At 38.5% G+C, this 20,665-nt stretch overlaps 1 protein-coding gene across 1 annotated transcript in view; it reads right to left on the minus strand.

Moving 5' to 3' along the window:
* abl2 (ABL proto-oncogene 2, non-receptor tyrosine kinase) overlaps nt 1-20,665 on the minus strand; it is a 32,079-nt gene that overhangs the window by 6,840 nt on the left and 4,574 nt on the right. Inside the window, exons 2-9 of the mRNA XM_002937359.5 lie at nt 6,787-6,957; nt 6,211-6,506; nt 5,277-5,549; nt 3,629-3,713; nt 3,106-3,283; nt 1,611-1,795; nt 821-973; nt 538-627 (exon numbers count right to left, since the gene is read on the minus strand). Of these exons, the coding sequence (XP_002937405.1) occupies nt 538-627; nt 821-973; nt 1,611-1,795; nt 3,106-3,283; nt 3,629-3,713; nt 5,277-5,549; nt 6,211-6,506; nt 6,787-6,957 (1,431 nt within the window). The remainder of the gene's footprint in view (nt 1-537; nt 628-820; nt 974-1,610; nt 1,796-3,105; nt 3,284-3,628; nt 3,714-5,276; nt 5,550-6,210; nt 6,507-6,786; nt 6,958-20,665) is intronic.

A 20,665-nucleotide genomic window follows, 5' to 3' on the forward strand; every position in this document is an offset into this window, starting at 1 on the left:
AACAGTAACACCAAAAAATATGAAGTGTATCACAGTAATATGTTATATATATATATATATATATATATATATATATATATATATATATATATACACACACACACACACACACACACATACATACACACACAGCACATTATCTTTGAAAATTACTTTAAACCATTCTCATTTTGTGTTACTGTTCCTTTAAGTTTATCAGAGCAGAATCACATGGCCAAGGGCATATGGGAAACTAAAAAACATGGCTGGGCCCACATCAAATTTCAAACTTAAATATACAAAGATCTATTTGCTCTTTTGAAAAATTGATTTCAATGCATGATTTTGTTAAAGAAGCTCTATTAACCAATGTATTTTGAAAAAAAAAAAATGTTTTCCCATATCAGTATTCCTAAAAGCTTTTTCTTCGGAGGCCATATGTTGTTGAAAAATGGTGGAAAACCCAAAAATTGAAGAACAATCTATATAATTGTAATTCATTTTAATTGCTATTCTGAATTTTTGGTGGAAACCCACAATACAAGTTAATAGACTTACCCTCATTAATATTTGAATCATGAAACATGGTCTCAAAAGCTTGATGAGTCTCTGAAAAAGATGGCCTGTCTGATGGATTCCACTGCCAGCCTAAGAAGAAAGCAGTCTCAGTAAGAAATATCATGCATGGTAAATGCCTTTGGGTCCTTGAAATAGGTGGTTCTTGCTTTTAACAACAAAGCAAAAACAATTTGTGTATCACAAGACATATATATTAAGAAAGGACTGCTGTTAATTTAGAAAACAATAAAGGTGAGTGAGATTATTTGCAAAAAGTACTTACATGCTCTCATGAGCTCGTACACTTTGGGAGGACACCCTTCTGGCTGTTCCATGCGATATCCCTTCTCTAACAAGTCATACACTTGAGAAAGGTCTATACCAGGATAGGGTGACATTCCATAGGTTGCAATTTCCCATAGAAGTACCCCAAACGCTGCAGTAAACAAATGAAAGCTTCTTAAGGACAGGTTTCAGCAGATTTTAGAATAAAGCTTGGCATATTTTCAACAACAAATTTAATTTACAAATATACAGATTATTAGCAATTTAAAGAATTCCAGTAATGTTGGAGAGAGATTTAAGGTTGATTTCATGTCACAAATACCTGATGTCAGTAGAAAGGACTGAGAGGTTATGTTAATGCTTTAAAAGGTACTTCAGTCTTCCACTATGAGCTTGATAATATTTTTAAGGCATGCAGAGATAGAGCAAACACTGATAGAGAAAACACTCTAAAAACAAAAGGATATTGGTATGTGGGAACTAACTGTGACTCGATCAGATTTAATGTACCTCTAATCTGAATTAGGGAATTGTTTATATTCTATACCAAATCACTCGCATCCAAAACGATTTGACGTTGTGATGTGGTTGATACTGAATATGTCACATTATTTTAAATACACCTTAGTGAAAGTTCTAGGAATGTCATTAAGGACGTTTCTCTGTTATTTAGAATTAGAGTGGATTTTAAACCAAACCCCCCTGCACCTCTTTAAATGGTATAAAAGTACATTGCAGTATCAGAAAGTAGACAAAGTAAATAAAGTACATAACAAACTCTCTCTTACCCCAAACATCTGATTTTATGGAGAATGTATTATATGCCAAACTTTCTGGAGCAGTCCATTTAATTGGGAATTTAGCACCAGCATGTGCTGTATACGTATCACCAGTCATAAGGCGGCTCAGTCCAAAGTCCGCTACTTTCACCACATGATTTTCCCCCACAAGACAATTTCGTGCAGCCAAATCCCTACAGAAAAATCAAGGGTATTTAGTATAGACATTAAAAAAGGACACAACCTTACATCCTCATTAATGAGTTCAAGGGATTATTAACTTTAAAGGGGTTAAACATGTGTAGATGAATACAACAGGATACAGAATTGACAATCACTTCTAATCTCCAATTATGAACAGCACTCCAAATGAATCGTATCGTATAAGCATTTCACTTTATATCATACTGTGTATGAGACAAATAAATTTGAATTTAATCTTCTTAAAACCGCCTTTATTCACAAAATTGGCACAGACCAGGATAGTAAGGTTCAGGTCTTCATTGACCCTTTATCAAGCTAAGGCTTCAAGCCAAAGCTTGATAACGGGTCAATGTAGACCTCGAACGTTGCTATCCTGGTCTTTGCCAATTAAGTGAATAAAGGCGGTTTTAAGAAGATTAACTTCATCATTGAAGAATTCTTGGTCTAGTAAGGTGAACACGGAGAAATTGTGGAATCCGGTTTGGTGCTGGCTTGCAGTCTGTTCATCACTTTTTATCTACCATAGCCTTGAGGCCTTAGAGATACACACTGTGTATGCATTAGTAATGAGTGGAAGCTAGAGTAGTACAGGTGCTTACCTTTCAGCCAAATTGTTTTTACTACAGTACAGTGAAACCTCAATTTAACATAGCCTTATGTTAAGTTTTACACTGTTTTTGTCCATTTCCCAGATTTTGAATTTTCCCAGATTATAAACCATTTTATTCTGGTCCGCCGAAAAATGTAAAATGGGGGTTCTACCGTAGTACGTGCCTCAACAAGTATTTTTTGCAATTTGGATTAATTAAAAAAATGCTTCATATAACTAAATCCCAAAAAACAATTACTACACTAACTCAGAGCATCTGCAGAGTAATGTCAGAAAGTGATCCGTAAGACTGGCAATGACCTACTTTCCAACAGAACTTGTAAAAAAAAAAAACAGCTAAATTTTTCAGATTTTTGGGGCTTTAGCATTTCTTTGTGATCTCACAGCTCATAGTCAATGATGCATGAAAAGTGTACAATGGGAGAGAAAAGTTGCCACTGTATATTATACTTTTGTATTCTAATAAACACTTTTAGTAAGTTATCTAAACATTTTATTGTTTTGTATTAGGATTTTCAAAGTGAAACTCAGTGTCTGCGTATAGATACATCTTGCAACCCACTACTATGTATACAAAGTTGCCAACTGAAAGACACAAAGCTATAATTTAAGTTCCCAGACCTCACAATGTGTTACTGATGGATTTGCTGGACTATAAAATTACTCAAGGTACCTATATATGCAACTCACCGATGGATAAAATTCTTTCTTTCCAGATATTCCATTGCAGAGGAGATCTGAGTGGCCATGTAAAGTAGCACAACAGCAGTCACCTCTTCCCTATTACATTCACGTAAATAGTCTAGAAGGTTCCCATAGTGCATGTATTCAGTTACTATGTAAAATGGGGGCTCCAGTGTGCAAACACCTAAGAACATAGTTAAGATGACAGATAAATATATTGTAGGAAGAATAGGCTATTACAGGTTTTAATAAGCAGGTATCCCAAAGGTCATTCTTACTTTTACGTAGTATCTAAAAATATTCATTCCTTCATTTAATAGTGTATTACATTCTACCTGGACAGTGCACTGCATCACAGAATGAAGACACTTGTACATGCATCAAAAAAACACAGCCAAAGGGAACAAAGACAGACTGACTAATGGAAGAAACCGAGAGCCAAAAGACTAATGTAGATCCTGTACATATTACACACACATTCACTCATTCTTATGGGTAATGCTTTGAATACTTTCTTTAGGTTACATACCCAGAAGTTGCACTAGGTTGGGGTGTTTAATTTCCTTCATTACTGCTGCTTCCTTCAGAAACTCCTCCACTTCCATAGTGTCTTCCTGGATAGAGCAGAAAAAGAGATATTAAAACAAATTATCACATATATAAGCCAAGCAAACATGTAACATTTTTGTTTGTTTGGCCCCAGCACAAATGGCTTACTTGGAGCCTGGGAAGAAACCTACTTGTAAAGTAAGCAGAGCTGCAAAGCAAAAAATAATGGCACTGTCGCAGTTACACGAAAGCAAAAAGGATGGAAAAAATGAGAGGCCATCTTAAAATCTGCACACTAAAGTCTTTCACATCATAATGTGTTTGTCTAGTATAAAACACTGAATGCAGCTCTGCATAGCAGATGCAATGATGCTGGAACTATGTGAAAAGAATGCTGCCTTGTGACTTAATGGTTGAAATACTTGTTGCATTCAACTTTTTCATAAAGCGATTCTGGCATGATTTCTATGGTGTGCTTTTTTCTAAATTACACTGTGTACACTGCAAATAATTTATTCTACCATTTAAAATTTCTAGAACCAACAAATGTATTTTTTAGCTGTAATATTGGTGTGTAGGCAGCCATCTCAGTGCATTGCGCCTGATTCTGAGCTTTCGGAAGAAGTCAGCATTACACAATAGAACTGCTTTCAGATAAGCAGTTTTTTCCCACTCAATGTACTGTCAATAGAACCCAAGTCGCATAACAGCAAAACAGGTTTCTCCACCTGGGTTGATATTCTCATGTCTACCACTAGGTGGGCCACTATAATGAGCACATTTAGCAAGGCACAATTTCTTAAGTCATTTGATCTCTACATTGCTAATCTTCTCCAGCCTTCAGGAAATATGAAGGGGGTCTCGGGTGTCAATGTATTGCCTCTCGTATTTTAATTCCATTTAGTTCATTATACTGCCTCTTACTGTATTTAATGTATTTTGGGCTGAAGTTCCCACTGCTTCTCACTTAATGTATTTTGGGTGCCTCTACATCTATCCCTCACTGTAAAATATAATGAAGATCTGTAGTTATCGTTCATAAAAACAGTGTACCATTATTAAGTGCATACTGTGTATATATATCTATATCTCCTTTACTATACAAACTAATTAAAGGTAATGGGGCACATAGAGCTGTATTTTCACAGTGTATTTTACCTGGCAGAGAACCCACACATTATTGGGGTCATTATAGGCAGTTTTGCCTGCTTACCCACTCATAATTCAAAACAGTACCAGGAGTGCTATTAGCTCATGTAGGCACTATCAGTTCAGACTGCTGAATCCTTTACCAAAGGTTTCAGCGAGGTGTTATCTTGTTACCTGTCCATTATTCAGTTGTTGGCTGCTGGGGGGGGGGGGAGGAGGGGGTGACATCAATCATAATTTGCAGCACAGCAGTAAAGAGTGACAAAAGTGTATCAGAGTACAAGTGATGTGGCTGGGGGCACCTAGGCAGGTAAGGTAACAGCTATCCCCAAATCAAATTCCAAAATTAAATATAACAAATCTGTTTCAGCTTTAAAAAAATGGATTTCAGTGCATAATTCTGTTTTTAAATGTTTTCTTGTGACAGTATTCCATTAACAATGGAGGTTTCTGCATTATATAACAGATCTTTATATTACCTTAAGTGTTTTGACAGCTACTGTAAGGTTGTATTTTTTCCAGACACCAACATACACTTCGCCATACTGGCCTCCACCTAACTTGTGCTTCATAGTGATATCAGTACGTTCCATTTCCCATTTATCATGGATAGGGGACACTCCATAAACTGTGGGCTTGTTACATTTCGGTGCCGGGTAGTGAAGAATAGTAACAAGGCCATCAGCCACAGTAGAATGATGGTGAACTAGTTCAGCTAAAGTGTTGAATCGACTCTCTGCTGTGACATACACCTGGAGAAATAAAGGTATTTGTCAGGCAATGGCATTGTTTATTTGATAAGGAAGTAACAAAGAAGCAGCTGTTGAAGAAGATATGCACCACAAAATTCACTCGTTGGTGCATATAACCTCTATTTCTTGCTGATTCAACTAGTACTTACAGAAACAGCATAAACACTATTATATATCAAGTAATAGAGCAGAAGTGCTAGGGTGATCTGGGATAATATGCTAAATAAAGGATACACATACATAAGCCTTCAGGACATATAGTGTACACAAAGTGTTTGACACATTTTATTTTTCTGTTAGGGGATTAAATGTGTGTGCTTTTTACTCACACATGAACACATTTTCCTTCTCAGACTTCTCTGTGTTTAAATTAGAGCTCTACACCAATGGGGAAAGGAGGCATAATAAAAGGGACTTTGCATGGTGACATCCTTTATTCTCATAGGGAAGCTATAAAAGACAAGTATAGCAGCCCTATGAAGCGAGAAAGGACAAAAATAAGGCTTCTTATGGCCCAAGGTTATGAAATATTCTATTTTTAAAATTCCATGAATAAGGCAGTTTCAAGCCCATTATCATTTAAATGGCAACATACAGTCATAATCGAAAGTTGCTCATAAATGAACTTTGCGTGTAAAGTTGCAGAAATAGGCCTCCTCACCTTCCCATCGGAAGCTGTGTTAATGCGGTAGTGATAAACACGGCCCTCATAGCGTAGCGATATGGAGAGCTGACCAGGACTACTCTCACTTTCACGCACCAGAAAACTACCATTAATAAGGCTGCTGAGCAGGTACTCTGCAGCACTCCGAGACACGGGTCCATGATACCATGAGTGTTTTTCCAGGCTGTTGACAGGAGTTATGTAATTGCTTGGCACCCAACCCTGCCCATTCTTAGACAGTACTTCACACCATTCCCCATTCTGGTTGTAGCACAGGACACGGAGCTTTTCCCCTAAAATAGAAAATAATTATTAATTAACGGGCTAATATCACCTTCCAAAAAGTCACTCAAAAGGACTGAATGCAGAAGTTGCTTTTATCATATTATATCAATAATAAAAAGGATTTCTGGATTTTTGTTTAATTCCCCTTCTGTTAAAATATATAGACATACAGTACAGTTACATGGTCAGAAACAGTAGATTTACCCCCAGGAAATATTTGGTACTTATAAAATTATCATGACACTGCAGCAAATAAAAGTAGCTAATGTGCATGTTCATTTCACATACCTTTGGTGATGCTTAGTGTGTTGTCGCCACTGGCAACAAAATCATAAAGGGCAAGAAAGAGATTGGGATCACTTTCTGTGGCTCCCAAAAGATTCTCCTTGGAACTCCAGCGGATAGCATCAGTAAGAGCCTGTGGTTCAGAGTCACTGCCATAAGGACGATGTAGTGCTTCTGGAAAAGAACACAGAGTTAATAAGGAAATAAGATGCAAAAAGTAAAGCTACGGCTGAAACATATACAGGTATATATGGAGCTGATTTCACTTTGGTCTAAAAATTAATACTACCTGTAAAAATAGCCCCTTTACTGGAGCTTGCTGTCTGTGTTTCAGGGGTCAGACCAAAAAACTACTTTTAAAAACACATTCCTTCTATATTTAGATGAGTACAACTTACACAGTATTGTTTTTCACACAATATGTCCCCTTTAGTGGATTATCTACACATTATAAAAAAACATATGCATACACAATATAGTGTCCCTGAAACACAACAGTAAACCCTGGGCTCCTCCTAAATATACAGGTCCTTTTCAAAAAATTAGCATATTGTGATAAAGTTCATTATTTTCTGTAATGTACTGATAAACATTAGACTTTCATATATTTTAGATTCATTACACACAACTGAAGTAGTTCAAGCCTTTTCTTGTTTTAATATTGATGATTGTGGCATACAGCTCATGAAAACCCAAAATTCCTATCTCAAAAAATTAGCATATTTCATCCTCCCAATAAAAAAAAAGTGTTTTTAATACAAAAAAAGTCAACCTTCAAATAATTATGTTCAGTTATGCACTCCAATACTTGGTCGGGAATCCTTTTGCAGAAATGACTGCTTCAATGTGGCGTGGCATGGAGGCAATCAGCCTGTGGCACTGCTCAGGTGTTATGGAGGCCCAGGATGCTTCAATAGCGGCCTTAAGCTCATCCAGAGTGTTGGGTCTTGTGTCTCTCAACTTTCTCTTCACAATATCCCACAGATTCTCTATGGGGTTCAGGTCAGGAGAGTTGGCAGGCCAATTGAGCACAGTAATACCATGGTCAGTAAACCATTTACCAGTGGTTTTGGCACTGTGAGCAGGTGCCAGGTCGTGCTGAAAAATGAAATCTTCATCTCCATAAAGCTTTTCAGCAGATGGAAGCATGAAGTGCTCCAAAATCTCCTGATAGCTAGCTGCATTGACCCTGCCCTTGATAAAACACAGTGGACCAACACCAGCAGCTGACATGGCACCCCAGACCATCACTGACTGTGGGTACTTGACACTGGACTTCAGGCATTTTGGCATTTCCCTCTCCCCAGTCTTCCTCCAGACTCTGGCACCTTGATTTCCGAATGACATACTTTGGACCACTGAGCAACAGTCCAGTGCTGCTTCTCTGTAGCCCAGGTCAGGTGCTTCTGCCGCTGTTTCTGGTTCAAAAGTGGCTTGACCTGGGGAATGCGGCACCTGTAGCCCATTTCCTGCACACGCCTGTACACGGTGGCTCTGGATGTTTCTACTCCAGACTCAGTCCACTGCTTCCGCAGGTCCCCCAAGGTCAGGAATCGGTCCTTCTCCACAATCTTCCTCAGGGCCCAGTCACCTCTTCTCGTTGTGCAGCGTTTTCTGCCACACTTTTTCCTTCCCACAGACTTCCCACTGAGGTGCCTTGATACAGCACTCTGGGAACAGCCTATTTGTTCAGAAATTTCTTTCTGTGTCTTACCCTCTTGCTTGAGGGTGTCAATGATGGCCTTCTGGACAGCAGTCAGGTCGGCAGTCTTACCCATGATTGCGGTTTTGAGTAATGAACCAGGCTGGGAGTTTTTAAAAGCCTCAGGAATCTTTTGCAGGTTTTTAGAGTTAATTTGTTGATTCAGATGATTAGGTTAATAGCTCGTTTAGAGAACCTTTTCATGATATGCTAATTTTTTGAGATAGGAATTTTGGGTTTTCATGAGCTGTATGCCACAATCATCAATATTAAAACAAGAAAAGGCTTGAACTACTTCAGTTGTGTGTAATGAATCTAAAATATATGAAAGTCTAATGTTTATCAGTACATTAAAGAAAATAATGAACTTTATCACAATATGCTAATTTTTTGAAAAGGACCTGTAAGTACAACAGAGGCTTATTCCGCACACCCTAGCTCTCCAAACCAGAACGCCCGGTGCACACTGCCAGAGGGATCGGCACCCTCCTAAATATAAACCCCTTTATTTAAATGAGAGCAAAGACAAATGCACAAGGGCATGAATATATTACAAAGCATACACCACTTCTCTCTGCAATACCCTAACACAGTTCCATATTGACCTGTCTCTTCCCTTCCCACTTCTTAGAATTAATGCACCTTCATACTTGGAAAGTTTAACAGGAGCCAGAGTAGGTGCCCTCTGCAGGGCAAGAACCTCCTTTCAACTGTGCCTCTTATAATGGGGCGCTAAGATTTATATAAGGTCAAATTGGGATTCTTAAAAATAAATTTGGCATTTCCCCAAAATCAAAATGTTATTACATTTAATATTGTTTTGTTTTACAAATGTTTGCAACTTTTCCATAAATCATTAGACTAAAACTTTTTGGCTGCAAATGTAATTATTCTGCTCATTTATAAAAGCATTTTCTGTGTCAGCTGCTATTTCAATATTATTAATGCACTTTATATGCATTGCACATACAAGCAGCACTATATACACATATATAAAAGATTTGAATTGCATTTACTCAAATCTAGCATACAGTGGCACAGAATTTAATTACTAGACAAAATGACTAAAAAACAACCAAATTCTCATGCAAGTGCAGTGTCAATGTGGAACAATCAACACCATTTAGCAGACAAGATGCTAAAAAGAGGATGCAGTTCTGGCAGAGAGTGGACAGACAGTGGAGGAATCTGGTGGCAGAAACAAGTGATATAAATAGGCGATAATGAAATGCAGACAAACATGATCCCAGGTTTCTAGACTCCTTTTACTGACCATTAGCGAGCACTTATTTCTGCTACATGACATCATGTTAACTGCTAATAACAGGCTGTGGTGTGAGCCAGACAGATCCCCCGTCCCCCTCTCAAAATATATATGTAAATTTAAATAAACACACAATTTTTAAACGTGTTTTGAATTCAAAGCAACCACTGAAATACACGGGACTACAAAGAAAAGTGATAAAACTAAATGAGGGAAGTAAATCATACTTAAAGATTTAAAGACATAAAGGCTGATCTATCAATGTGAATTTTTGGTGTCTATCAAATTATTTAATGCTAAAATGCACACATTTTAATTAGGATTTCTAAAAGTAAATCATTAATATTAAGTGCAAAAGAAAGTCAAGCGTGTAACTTTGGCATCCAAAAGCTAGCAAGTTTATGTAGAAGACAATGGGAATTGACCTAGCAAAATGTAAGCGATATTTTCAGTTTCAAGTTTTCAGATTTTTTGGGGAGTTTGTGGAGCAAATGAAAATAATGAGTTGAATGCAAATTTGCTGCGTTCAAGTTTTTTTTCACTGTTTAATTTGATCAAGTTCTTTGTATTATCAAGTTTAGCAAGTTTTAGAGTTTGAAAGAACTTGAAAAATTCACAATTTCTAATTTTGATAAATTGACTTCTGTTTTTAAAACAGCTGCAGGTCGTAATTCAGAAGGTCTGATTCAAAAATACATGTATGTATCTGTAATTCCCAGTCAAGAGACACTCTCCTTAGCTACACTATCCACTTTTCATTGTTAGCAGTCTTATTCATTCAGATCTACTTCTTACTTACTGACAGGTCCTTAGAATGCACCCTTTATAAGGCAGGTAAATGCATGTGCTCCTTTAGCTTTAATTACTATTTTCAAAATTGAATATAAAACCACTCTACAGTCTGCAATAACGAAAAGAAATGTAGCCATACAAAACTGTTTGCTGAGAGATATATATATGCGCTACATACACATTAGGCACGAACAACAGCAAAAATAAATAAAAAACACTCAAACTTCTCGTCATATACAGCCCATCTATTCCACCTGAAAGATCATGCACAGTACCTGAGCAGAAGACAACATGTTGCAGGAAGGACTGGTCCCAAAAAGATATGCCTTTCATGTGTCTCTTGCCATTTAATCTTTTGCAAGAGGCCAGGACAGGCCCAAGGATCATCACCGACTTAATACAAAATGCAGCTAACAATGTGGCATAAACCCAGATCTGTATGACGACTCTCAGAAAAGCGAGGAGGCTGGCATAGCAAAATAATTTGAAGGGCTGGGTGGGGAAGGGAGGAGACCAATGTTAAGCTTTAGAGTCCAATTACAAGCAATGGCTTGTGAGTAGCACCAGCTGCTGTTTCAAGATGCTGGGCTGGGCTGTATGGGAGGAGAGGAAAGATCTGCTCCAGGGTGGAATTCTGTTTACCTACTTTGTACCACACTAATGTCTTGACAGCACCACATATTGGAAAGAAGCCTTGTAGTAAAGCCAAGTCAAATTAGATGATTAGTATGGGTGACTTTTCAAGTATAATCATTCAATGTTCTCCCCATAGAAAGAGACATGCAAACAGCAACACATCTTTATTAGGGCTATAGACCAGACAGTCAGAGCTACATTCCCTCAAGAACAATGTGGATTGTTTCTCTACACAACTGCAAGCAACAGTAACTAATAAAGTAGTTATACCGTCACGGTAGACTTTTTTGCCCTCTACCCCCAGAGAACCCTAAGCAGCACCCAATTTCTTTCTGTGTAACATACAACCAACATATAAATGCAGTTCATATTAATATACCTGCAATATAAATGCTTGTTTTCATTGCCTGTTAATGTAGTGTCAACAAACTGTCCCTGCAAGCAGCTGTCTAGTACATTTCATAATGAATTTCCACACTGCTACTATAGACTTTTGTTCTAGGGGCACTATAATGAAAACTTAAGTTTGTGCCAGAAAACAATGGAAAGTTGCTGTTAAACAGCACAAGTTGGGAAAGTTTATTTACTTGCAAATCAAAGGTCGTTACAGTAACAATTATGCTTACATAGGCCATTACCCTCATCTTTCCTTTTACAAAGTTCCATCATACCTTTTGGTCGAGATTCTGGCTAAACATATAGACCCACTTACATGTTATTACTTTAGGAAACTGCCCAGCACTAAATGTAAATTCAGTCTTGTATGTATATTTAAAGTAATATAGCACTAATCATGTAAGCAGGGCTGTACATCAGAACAATAAATTAATGGAACAAACAGGCCATTACAGGAATAAATACAAAGCAGTGTAACATTAGAGATTAATTGTTATAGAGACAAGGCTTAAAGAATCCCTTTAAAGTTCATGTCTTTGATCCAGATAAAAAGGGAAAAATACTGCTCTGAAGCTAATTTCCCTTTTCATAGCTTCCAAAAAGCTCACATAAAGCAAAGAAAGAAGAATGCATGTGCAGCATATCTTAAAGAACAACATATACATATGGCAGAATTTGGGAGTGCTCCTTAAGAGCAAACACCAGGACTTTAACAGTCAAGATCCATTGTCCATTCCCCACATGGGCAGAGCGAATGTCTGGAGGATTTTACCAATTCCTTGCAAAACAATTTGAAACAAACCAGGAAACTGCAACTGGTGGCAAAAAATTACATGGTTACATTGAATACAAATCATAAGCTAAAATTAATAACGTCAAAAACTGTTGTCAACCAATTACTCCAAATAAGTCAAATTTTACAGGACAAAAGATTAGCACTACCCATAACAACTTTGTTATACAATCAGTTCTGGCTGTGGTTTATTTATTGCAGATTCATTGATATTACAAATGGGTTTGCTCATTAAATATTTTGTTTCAATAATTTGTTGTAAGTTGTTCATTGTAAGGCCTTTACTGGCAGTGTCTGAGCCAGCTGTTAACAGGCCTGTTGTGTGGGTGTGTTCCAGCGACAGCTGGGTGGCTTGTGTTGGACAAGTTGTATAAAATGATACACATGCAGTTTTGAAGCTCTGTGATGCCAAACCAGCTGTTGTCTAGCTTCAGGGTGTGTGTGTAAGGCTTCTGGATTACTGGCAAGTGGGTGTTCTACAGAGCTCAAAAATTAAAGTGATACTGTCACCTGTCTCACAAAAATGAGAAAAAAATATAGATCACTAGAATCTAAAACAAAGCCAGTGATTATAAGGGTATATCAGCCTGCAGCAGCAAAAGTGAGAAATAGTGGAACACACAGTGGTAATCATTCACCCCACTGCTTTATCCTGCATGAATTGTGTCCCATGCAAAGTCCTTTCAATGCAGTAGACAGCCTTAACTAAAATAGCCCTTACAATAAATTAATGTGGAAACAATATCAGAATGACTCCAACAGGTAGGCCACATCGCTGAATACAAAACTAAGGCACCACTGCAACACATACACACAAAAAATCAGTGCATAGACATGGATACTTTAAATAATACATCTGAATCTTTGAGCAGGTCCAACTCAAGTATTCCTTCTTGCATCAAAGCAGGTGGAGTAATTCCACAAGCTGTTTGTTTTCATACAAAGGTTTATTAATAGAAGTTTCATTTGCCATTTTACCTTTCTCCTGCAAGACTAGTGCTGGAGTCTTGTGTTAGTGTTCTAAATGAAATCAAGTAATGTTTTGGTGCCACAGATAACCTCAATGTATTTAGAAGTCATCATGTACATCTAATAATGTAGCCATTGGGAGAGCAAAGCCCAGAAATGTTGCTGTAATGTCAGCATTAAAAGCTAATGTATATGAAAGCCTAAAATAACCATTTACCAACCACTTTCATTCCTAAATGCAGATGTCCTCTTGCAATTGCAATTAGGGATACTGAAACTTCTGGGCTTTACCCCATACTGGCCTGGCACTCCCTGGGGTGTGGCACCCTTCTGATGTAAAAAGTCATGATACTTAACTACGTTATTAGATGCATACAATGACTCACATACACATACACTGAATGTAACAGACATCATGGCCAATGGTGGCGGAACAGGCAGATTAAGACGTAGAAAATCATTACAATTCACTGCAGCACGACACAGTAGGAGATTTTAGCAAACCTGCTCATTACTCATGTTTCAAACATATTTAGATGGGATTCTTCTGCCACTGTCTGAATAAGCTACACCCTAGATATGATGAATGTATGTATTTTTTAATCCGCAGCTATTACCTTTTTTCCATTTTTTTTTTCAGGTGGGGGTGGGTCAGTGCTCCAGTTTGAAATATTATATAAACATCTATTTTGTTGCTAGGCTAACTAACCCAGGATACCAAGAATTTAAACTTGGAACTAGGGATAAAAAGAAGTCTGCAAACAGGAGCGTAAGCTCTCAAATAAAAGTTCAGACACAGCATGCCTTCCTGGCTGCACCAATATGCAGCGTATCATGCTACTGCAACCCTTCCACAACCTGGGCTTTCTCCAACAGACCTTCTCCATGTTTCCCGGGTATAGTGTATGTCAGTGATCCCCAAGTAGTGATAAGGGAAAAAGTTTTTACCTATTCAGAATTATCTATTTAAATTCCATGAACCAGATTACCTTGTGAGGGTGTAGTTAAAGTATAACAATTTAAGAGAAGGCAACCCTTGCAATGTCTATTCCAGTGCTGTCCAACTTCTGCGGTGCTGAGGGCCGGAATTTCTTGCGCATACATGGTGGAGGGCCGCTAATGGAAGCCACTCCCCCTTTTAAACCACACCCACTTCCAACCACATCCATTTTATCACAATGGTGGTAGTGCAGCAAAAACCCAAATGCTTGGTCCTCACTGCAGGGATATCAACCATCATTCATATGTGAAAGTATTATATTATGTCATATTAACACACACCCTAAAATCCATATGACTCTTCCCCTGTGGATAGCACAGCAACCCCTAGTACATAATTACACACCTTAGGGACCATTTACTGGCTATTTCCAACTGGAAACTCCCAGAACAAACCCCTGCCAGGTTCACCTCCCACAGGCAGCATAGGGTAGCACTCTGCCTGCCCTACACTACCTGTGTGTGCTATACTCTGCCTGCCCCATGATGCCTGTGTCTGCCATATGCTGCCTGTGTGTGCCATACTCTGCTGCCCTATGATGCCTGTGTCTGCCATATGCTGCCTCTGTGTGCCATACTGTGCCCTAACCTGCCTGTGTGTGCCATACTCTGCCTGCCCTACCCTGCCTGTGTGTGCCATACTCTTCCTGCCATATGCTGCCTGTGTGTGCCATACTCTGCCCTACCCTGCCTGTGTGTTCAATACCCTCCCTGCCCTATGCTGCCTGTTTGTGCCATAACCTCCCTGCCCCATGCTGCCTATGTGCCATACTCTGCCTACCCTATGCTGCCTACACACAGTTCTGAGGTGTGAACAGTTGAACAATATGGGTGATTACAGCCTGAGCCTAAGGTGTGAACACTGCAGGGGGTAAACAATGCATAGATTAAAAGGTGTGAACAGTACAGGGGATTACATGTTTAAACAATACAGCCTGATTACAGCCTGAATCTGAGGTGAGAGCCATGCAGGGGGGCAGTTAATCTCAGTACTGATACCATTTAAAACTTATACAATGGTAAGACATCAAAGCAGCCAGACAGGTGGGGGGCCACACAGAGGGGGGTCGCGGGCCGCCAGTTGGACAGCACTGGTCTATTCAATTTACTTTTCTTAAAGGTAAAAAGGACCTATCCAGATCACTTTAATTTACTTTTCCATACAAAATACTAGTTCTTTTTGTTATACTAATGCTATACTATTTATTAAAGCATCCCCCCAATTTTATTAAAATGACAAGTGCTATAATTAAAATTGTCTTTTTATCAATAGCACAGAATAAGAAAACTTCAGATTTCGAAGGTCCAAATACCTAACAAGGGTGTAGTTGAAATACAACATGATACAAGAACAAACACCCTATAAGAGTCTTTTCTATTCACTTCTCTAAAAATAATGTACAGGTATGGGATCCCTTATCCGGAAACCCGTTATCCAGAAAGCTCCGAATTACGGAAAGCCTGTCTCCCATAGACTCCATTTTAATCAAATAATTCAGAATTTTAAAACCGGTTTTCTTTTTTCTCTGTAATAATAAAACAGTACCTTGTACTTGATCCCAATTAAGATATAAATATTCATTATTGGAGGCAAAATAAATGGGTTTAATTAATGTTTTATTGATTTATTAGTAGACTTAAGGTATGGAGATCCAAATTACGGAAAGACCACTAATCCGGAATACCCCTGGTCCTGAGCATTCTGGATAATGGGTCCTATACCTGTACTAGTAGAATTTCACCAAATTCTTCTAACTGTATGCTCCCGATATTATTCAAGTGACAAGTGGTGATAGTATCTATAAAATCACTAGTGGTATTGGAACCAAGTCCCCCAATTGGGGAGGCTTAAAGGAACAGTAACAAAATTAAAGAATTGAAAATGAAAGTAATTAAAATATAATATTCTGTTGCCCTGCACTGGTAAAAGTTGTGTGTTTGCTACAGTAAAGGTCCCCATACACGGGCCGATAGTAGCTGCCAATATCGGTCCCTTGGACTGATTCGGCAGCTAATTGGCCCGTGTATGGGCAGAACTGAGCGGCCTGGCCGACCGATATCTGGCTTGAAATTGGCCAGATCTCGATCGGCCAGGTTAGAAAATCCAGTCGGATCGGGGACTGCATCAGCTCGTTGATGCGGTCCCTGAACCGACTGCCCCATGGCCGCAAATGTAATGCGATCGTTTGGCCCCAGGGCCAAACGATTGGATTATTTATTTTTTTTTAGCTACTTGCTACCTGATATCGCCCACCCGTAGGTGGGGATATTGGGTGAAGATCCATGAGCGGATCTTATAGTGTATGGGGACCTTAACACTTTTATAGTTTATATAAACAAAGCTTCTGTGTAGCCAAGGGCTGGAAAAAAGGAGAAAAGACACAGGTTACATTGCAGATAACATAAGCTCTGTAGAATACAATGGTGCTTTATCTGTTATCTGCAATGTGCCTGTCCCTTTTCTGCTTTGAATGGCTGCCCCTGTGGCTACATAGCAGTTTTGTTTCTATAAACTTTCTGAGGCAAACACACCAGTTGTACCACTGCAGGGCAGCAGTACATTATATTCTAACTACTTTTATACACCTTAATTTTTTGGCATTACTGTTCCTTGTTTTTGGCATTACTGTTAGGGCAGTGGCAGACAGGGAGATTAGTCGCCCCGCAACAAATCTTCGCTGCCACCGGCTACTAATGCAATGCCATCCCACTGGCAATAATGTAAATCGCTACGATTTCCCGAAGTCACCCTCATGGTTTAGTAGCTGTGAAAACGTAGCTGCTACTAGCAGCTCCATGTGTCTTCAGGGTGAAGACACACGGAGCTACTTAGTAGTAGCTACTTGTCACAGCTATTAACCCCCCAAAAATTCCCTGCTACAAGTAGCTCTGTGTCTCTTCACCCTTAAGTTAACCTATAAGGGCAAAGAAACAGAGGGCAATTATTCAATGCGACTTTTTAAAAAGGAAAATTAGCGCCCGATTTGTGGCAGCGATGAAATTATAGTCTATGGGTTAAAAGTTGTTGCGATTAATCGACCCATGTGTCTTCCCCCTAAGGGCTTTGACACCAGTGGAGATTAGACGGCACGGTTTTGACTTATTTGTATATATAATTGCTATTAGAAGTAGTGTTTGCCTGTCCTTTTCTATTCTTTGCCCTGGTGGCTCTGGTTTTTGAAACAATGTAACACAAGGCAGCAGACTGACAGACCTGTCTTCCTGGAGGAGACTGACCTTTGCAAATTGTATAAAAAGTAACAACCATGAGTTCAGCAAATGCTGCTTTCAATAGATATTACATTTACAAATAACTTTTAAGGCACTACAAATTTTTAATAAATTCACATTGGAAAGTAGTTGCTTAGAATTATCTTTTCTTTTATTAGGCAAAACATTATTTTTGGGATTGACATAAATTAATTACTAACCACTGTTTTTAATGAATGTATAAAGGAAAGTTGCTTAAAACTACATTTCTGTCATTGTACAAAAAACTTTTAGGGTAGAGAGCCCCTTTATTTTTTTATTTAAAAAAAAAATTTGAAAAGTAAAACACAGTTCATCCATTAACACTGAGAATACTGTATTTTATGCATTATTTTACTCGTGTACTTGAGGTTAACCTACCCTTTACTCTACCCTTCTTTAATATGGAATAGCTGTTTAGATTAAACTCCCTATGAAGTATAGGATTCCTAGTGATCACAAAAACTATATTAAAAGATCTGTCATCTTCACAGAGAACAAAAGAATGGCTTGAATCTGAACTTTGTAAACAAAATGTTCATCTTCAAAACCTCTGTAAAATAGTGCCTTTGGCAAAGCTGGTCATTAAAATTAACTCAGTTTACATAACAAAGGACATATCCACTTCAAAGAACGCACTGGTAACTTTATAACTTGAATGATTGGAACTGGACAGGTATGTAATATCCCTGACGGCAAAACAGTAAAGGTAATATTCAAAATACATTCATCTTCCAATTTTACAAAAGATTTCAGCCCCATGAACTGTCCCATTTTGCAACAGTTTATATACAATATAAAAGACTTTAAAGAGATACTGTCATGATTTTGGTGTACTTTATATTCTCACATAACAAATAATTTACTCTACCATTTAAAATTGTATTCTCAAACCAACAAATGTATTTTTTTAGCTGTAATACTGGTGTGTAGACAGCCATCTCAGTGCATTGTACCCGAGTCTGAGCTTTCAGAAGGAGCCAGCGCTACACATTAGAACTGCTTTCAGACATGCTATTGTTTTGCCTACTCCCATGAAACTGGAGAAGTCCCAAGCTGGACTTGGATTTACTATTGAGTGCTATTCTGATATCTACTGGGAGCTGCTATCTTGCTACCATCCCATTGTTCTGCTGATCGGCTGCTGGGGAAAAAAGGGATGGGGTGATATCACTCCAACTTGCAGTGTAGCAGTAAAGTTTGCCTAAAGTTTATCAGAGGACAGGTCACATGGGTGTGGCACCCTGGGAAATAAAGAATATGGCTAGCCCCATGCGAAATTTCAAAATTAAAATATAAAAAAAAAATCTGTTTTTGTTTTTTGAAAAACAGATTTCAATGCAGGATTCAGCTGGAGAAGCTCTATTAACATGCATTATAAAGAAAATATGTTTTTCCATGACAGTATTCCTTAAATCTGTAACCAGCACTGTATCAATGACAAGCAACTGCATTTATTCAACATTGTAACACAAGCCTTTGTTTAGAAATACTTTATATATAAATTACACCATGTAAAGCATAGCTACAAGTAAGGCTTCCAGGAAAAATACAGCTTTACCCTGACCCCAAACTTTAATGTTCCCTATTCCTTCAATATGCTCCTTACTCCAGTAATGTTAAGACCATAAAATCAAACTCTGACCCATAAAAAGATGATACATACAAATACATCTATACTCTGCACTTCTGGTCCGACTACTGAAACAATACAATAGAAGCCAGCTGATTAACAGACCTGAGGGACAAATGACTTCTGCTACATGAAAGACATGACAAGATTCATTTTTATTTGGCAAAAATATGATTTTGTTGCAGAAAAAACAATTTGCCATTTCTTATGCAACAAATCTGAAAGAAAAAATAAGCCATCTGAGGTCATGCAGAAGTCAATGACAGGTAGCCTTTTTGCAACTGGAAGATCTTTTCCATTCTTGGTTTTTGGGTTTTTTGATACTTCCATTTGTGCAACAATGCAAAAAAAATTGCATTTTTTGCATCCCCTTTTTTTTTTCCAGCTGGCTCCAAAATCATTTACTTGAACTGGAAACCCCAAGTCGTGAAGAATGACTGGTTTGCAAAAACAGATTGATTTTCATAAAAGCTTCTCCCTTAGCTGAACCAGGACTTGGCACAACAGTAATATTCGTAAAGTCAGTAGAGAGACTGACCTAATGTACAGGAATATTTCAGCAGTTAATCTGATTTGTCTCACAACCCTACTATAACTGAATCTGTGGGCACCTCAGTTGATAGGATTGCAGGACAATTAAGGCGGCCATACGAGGCCAAACGATCGAATTATAACAGCAGCAATGGGCTAAGTCGGTTTGGGGACCGCATCAATGAGCCGATGCAGTCCCTGATCCAACTAAACATTTTAATCTGCCCGATTGATATCTGGCCAATTTCAGGCCAGATATCGGTCGGGCATGCCCGTTGTTCCTGCCCCTACACAGGCCAATAAGCTGCCGAATCGGCAGCTACAGTCGGCCCGTGTAAGGCCACCTTAAAGGAGAGATATCATAAATACATATCACTTCTCTGTTCGTCTTTCAAATGAAGAGTGGGTGTGTCCTAACAGTCACTGCCAGAAGCACAGTAGGAGGGGGAGAGCCAATCACAGCCCTGCACTCACACAAGACAGGCTTCAGTTCCCTTTCAGGTCAGCCTACCTGCTGATTGGTTCCTATCCAACACTATAGTGTACTGAGGGCCGCCGGCTCCCCTGCACATCCAGAGAATTCAGCCAGCAGGAAATGGAACAGATGGGCGGGGCTAGTGGGGTTTTGATGGAATTTCTCAATAAATCAGTCCAAAACAATTTTTTTAAGCACAATCCTTCTATATCTAGAGGAGTATAATTCACTGGTACATTCTTAATTTTTATAGGAAATGTCTCCTTTAAAGGAACAGTAACCCCAAAAAATGAAAGTGTATGAAAGTAATTAGAATAATAATGTACTGCTGCCCTGCACTGGTACAACTGGGGTGTTTTCCCCAGAAACTTATATAAATAAAGTTGCTCTGTAGCAATGGAGGCAGCCATTCAAAGGAGAAAAGGCACAGGCACATAGCAGAT

This window comes from Xenopus tropicalis, chromosome 4 (genome assembly GCF_000004195.4).
Source record: "Xenopus tropicalis strain Nigerian chromosome 4, UCB_Xtro_10.0, whole genome shotgun sequence".
Lineage (NCBI taxonomy): Eukaryota > Metazoa > Chordata > Amphibia > Anura > Pipidae > Xenopus > Xenopus tropicalis.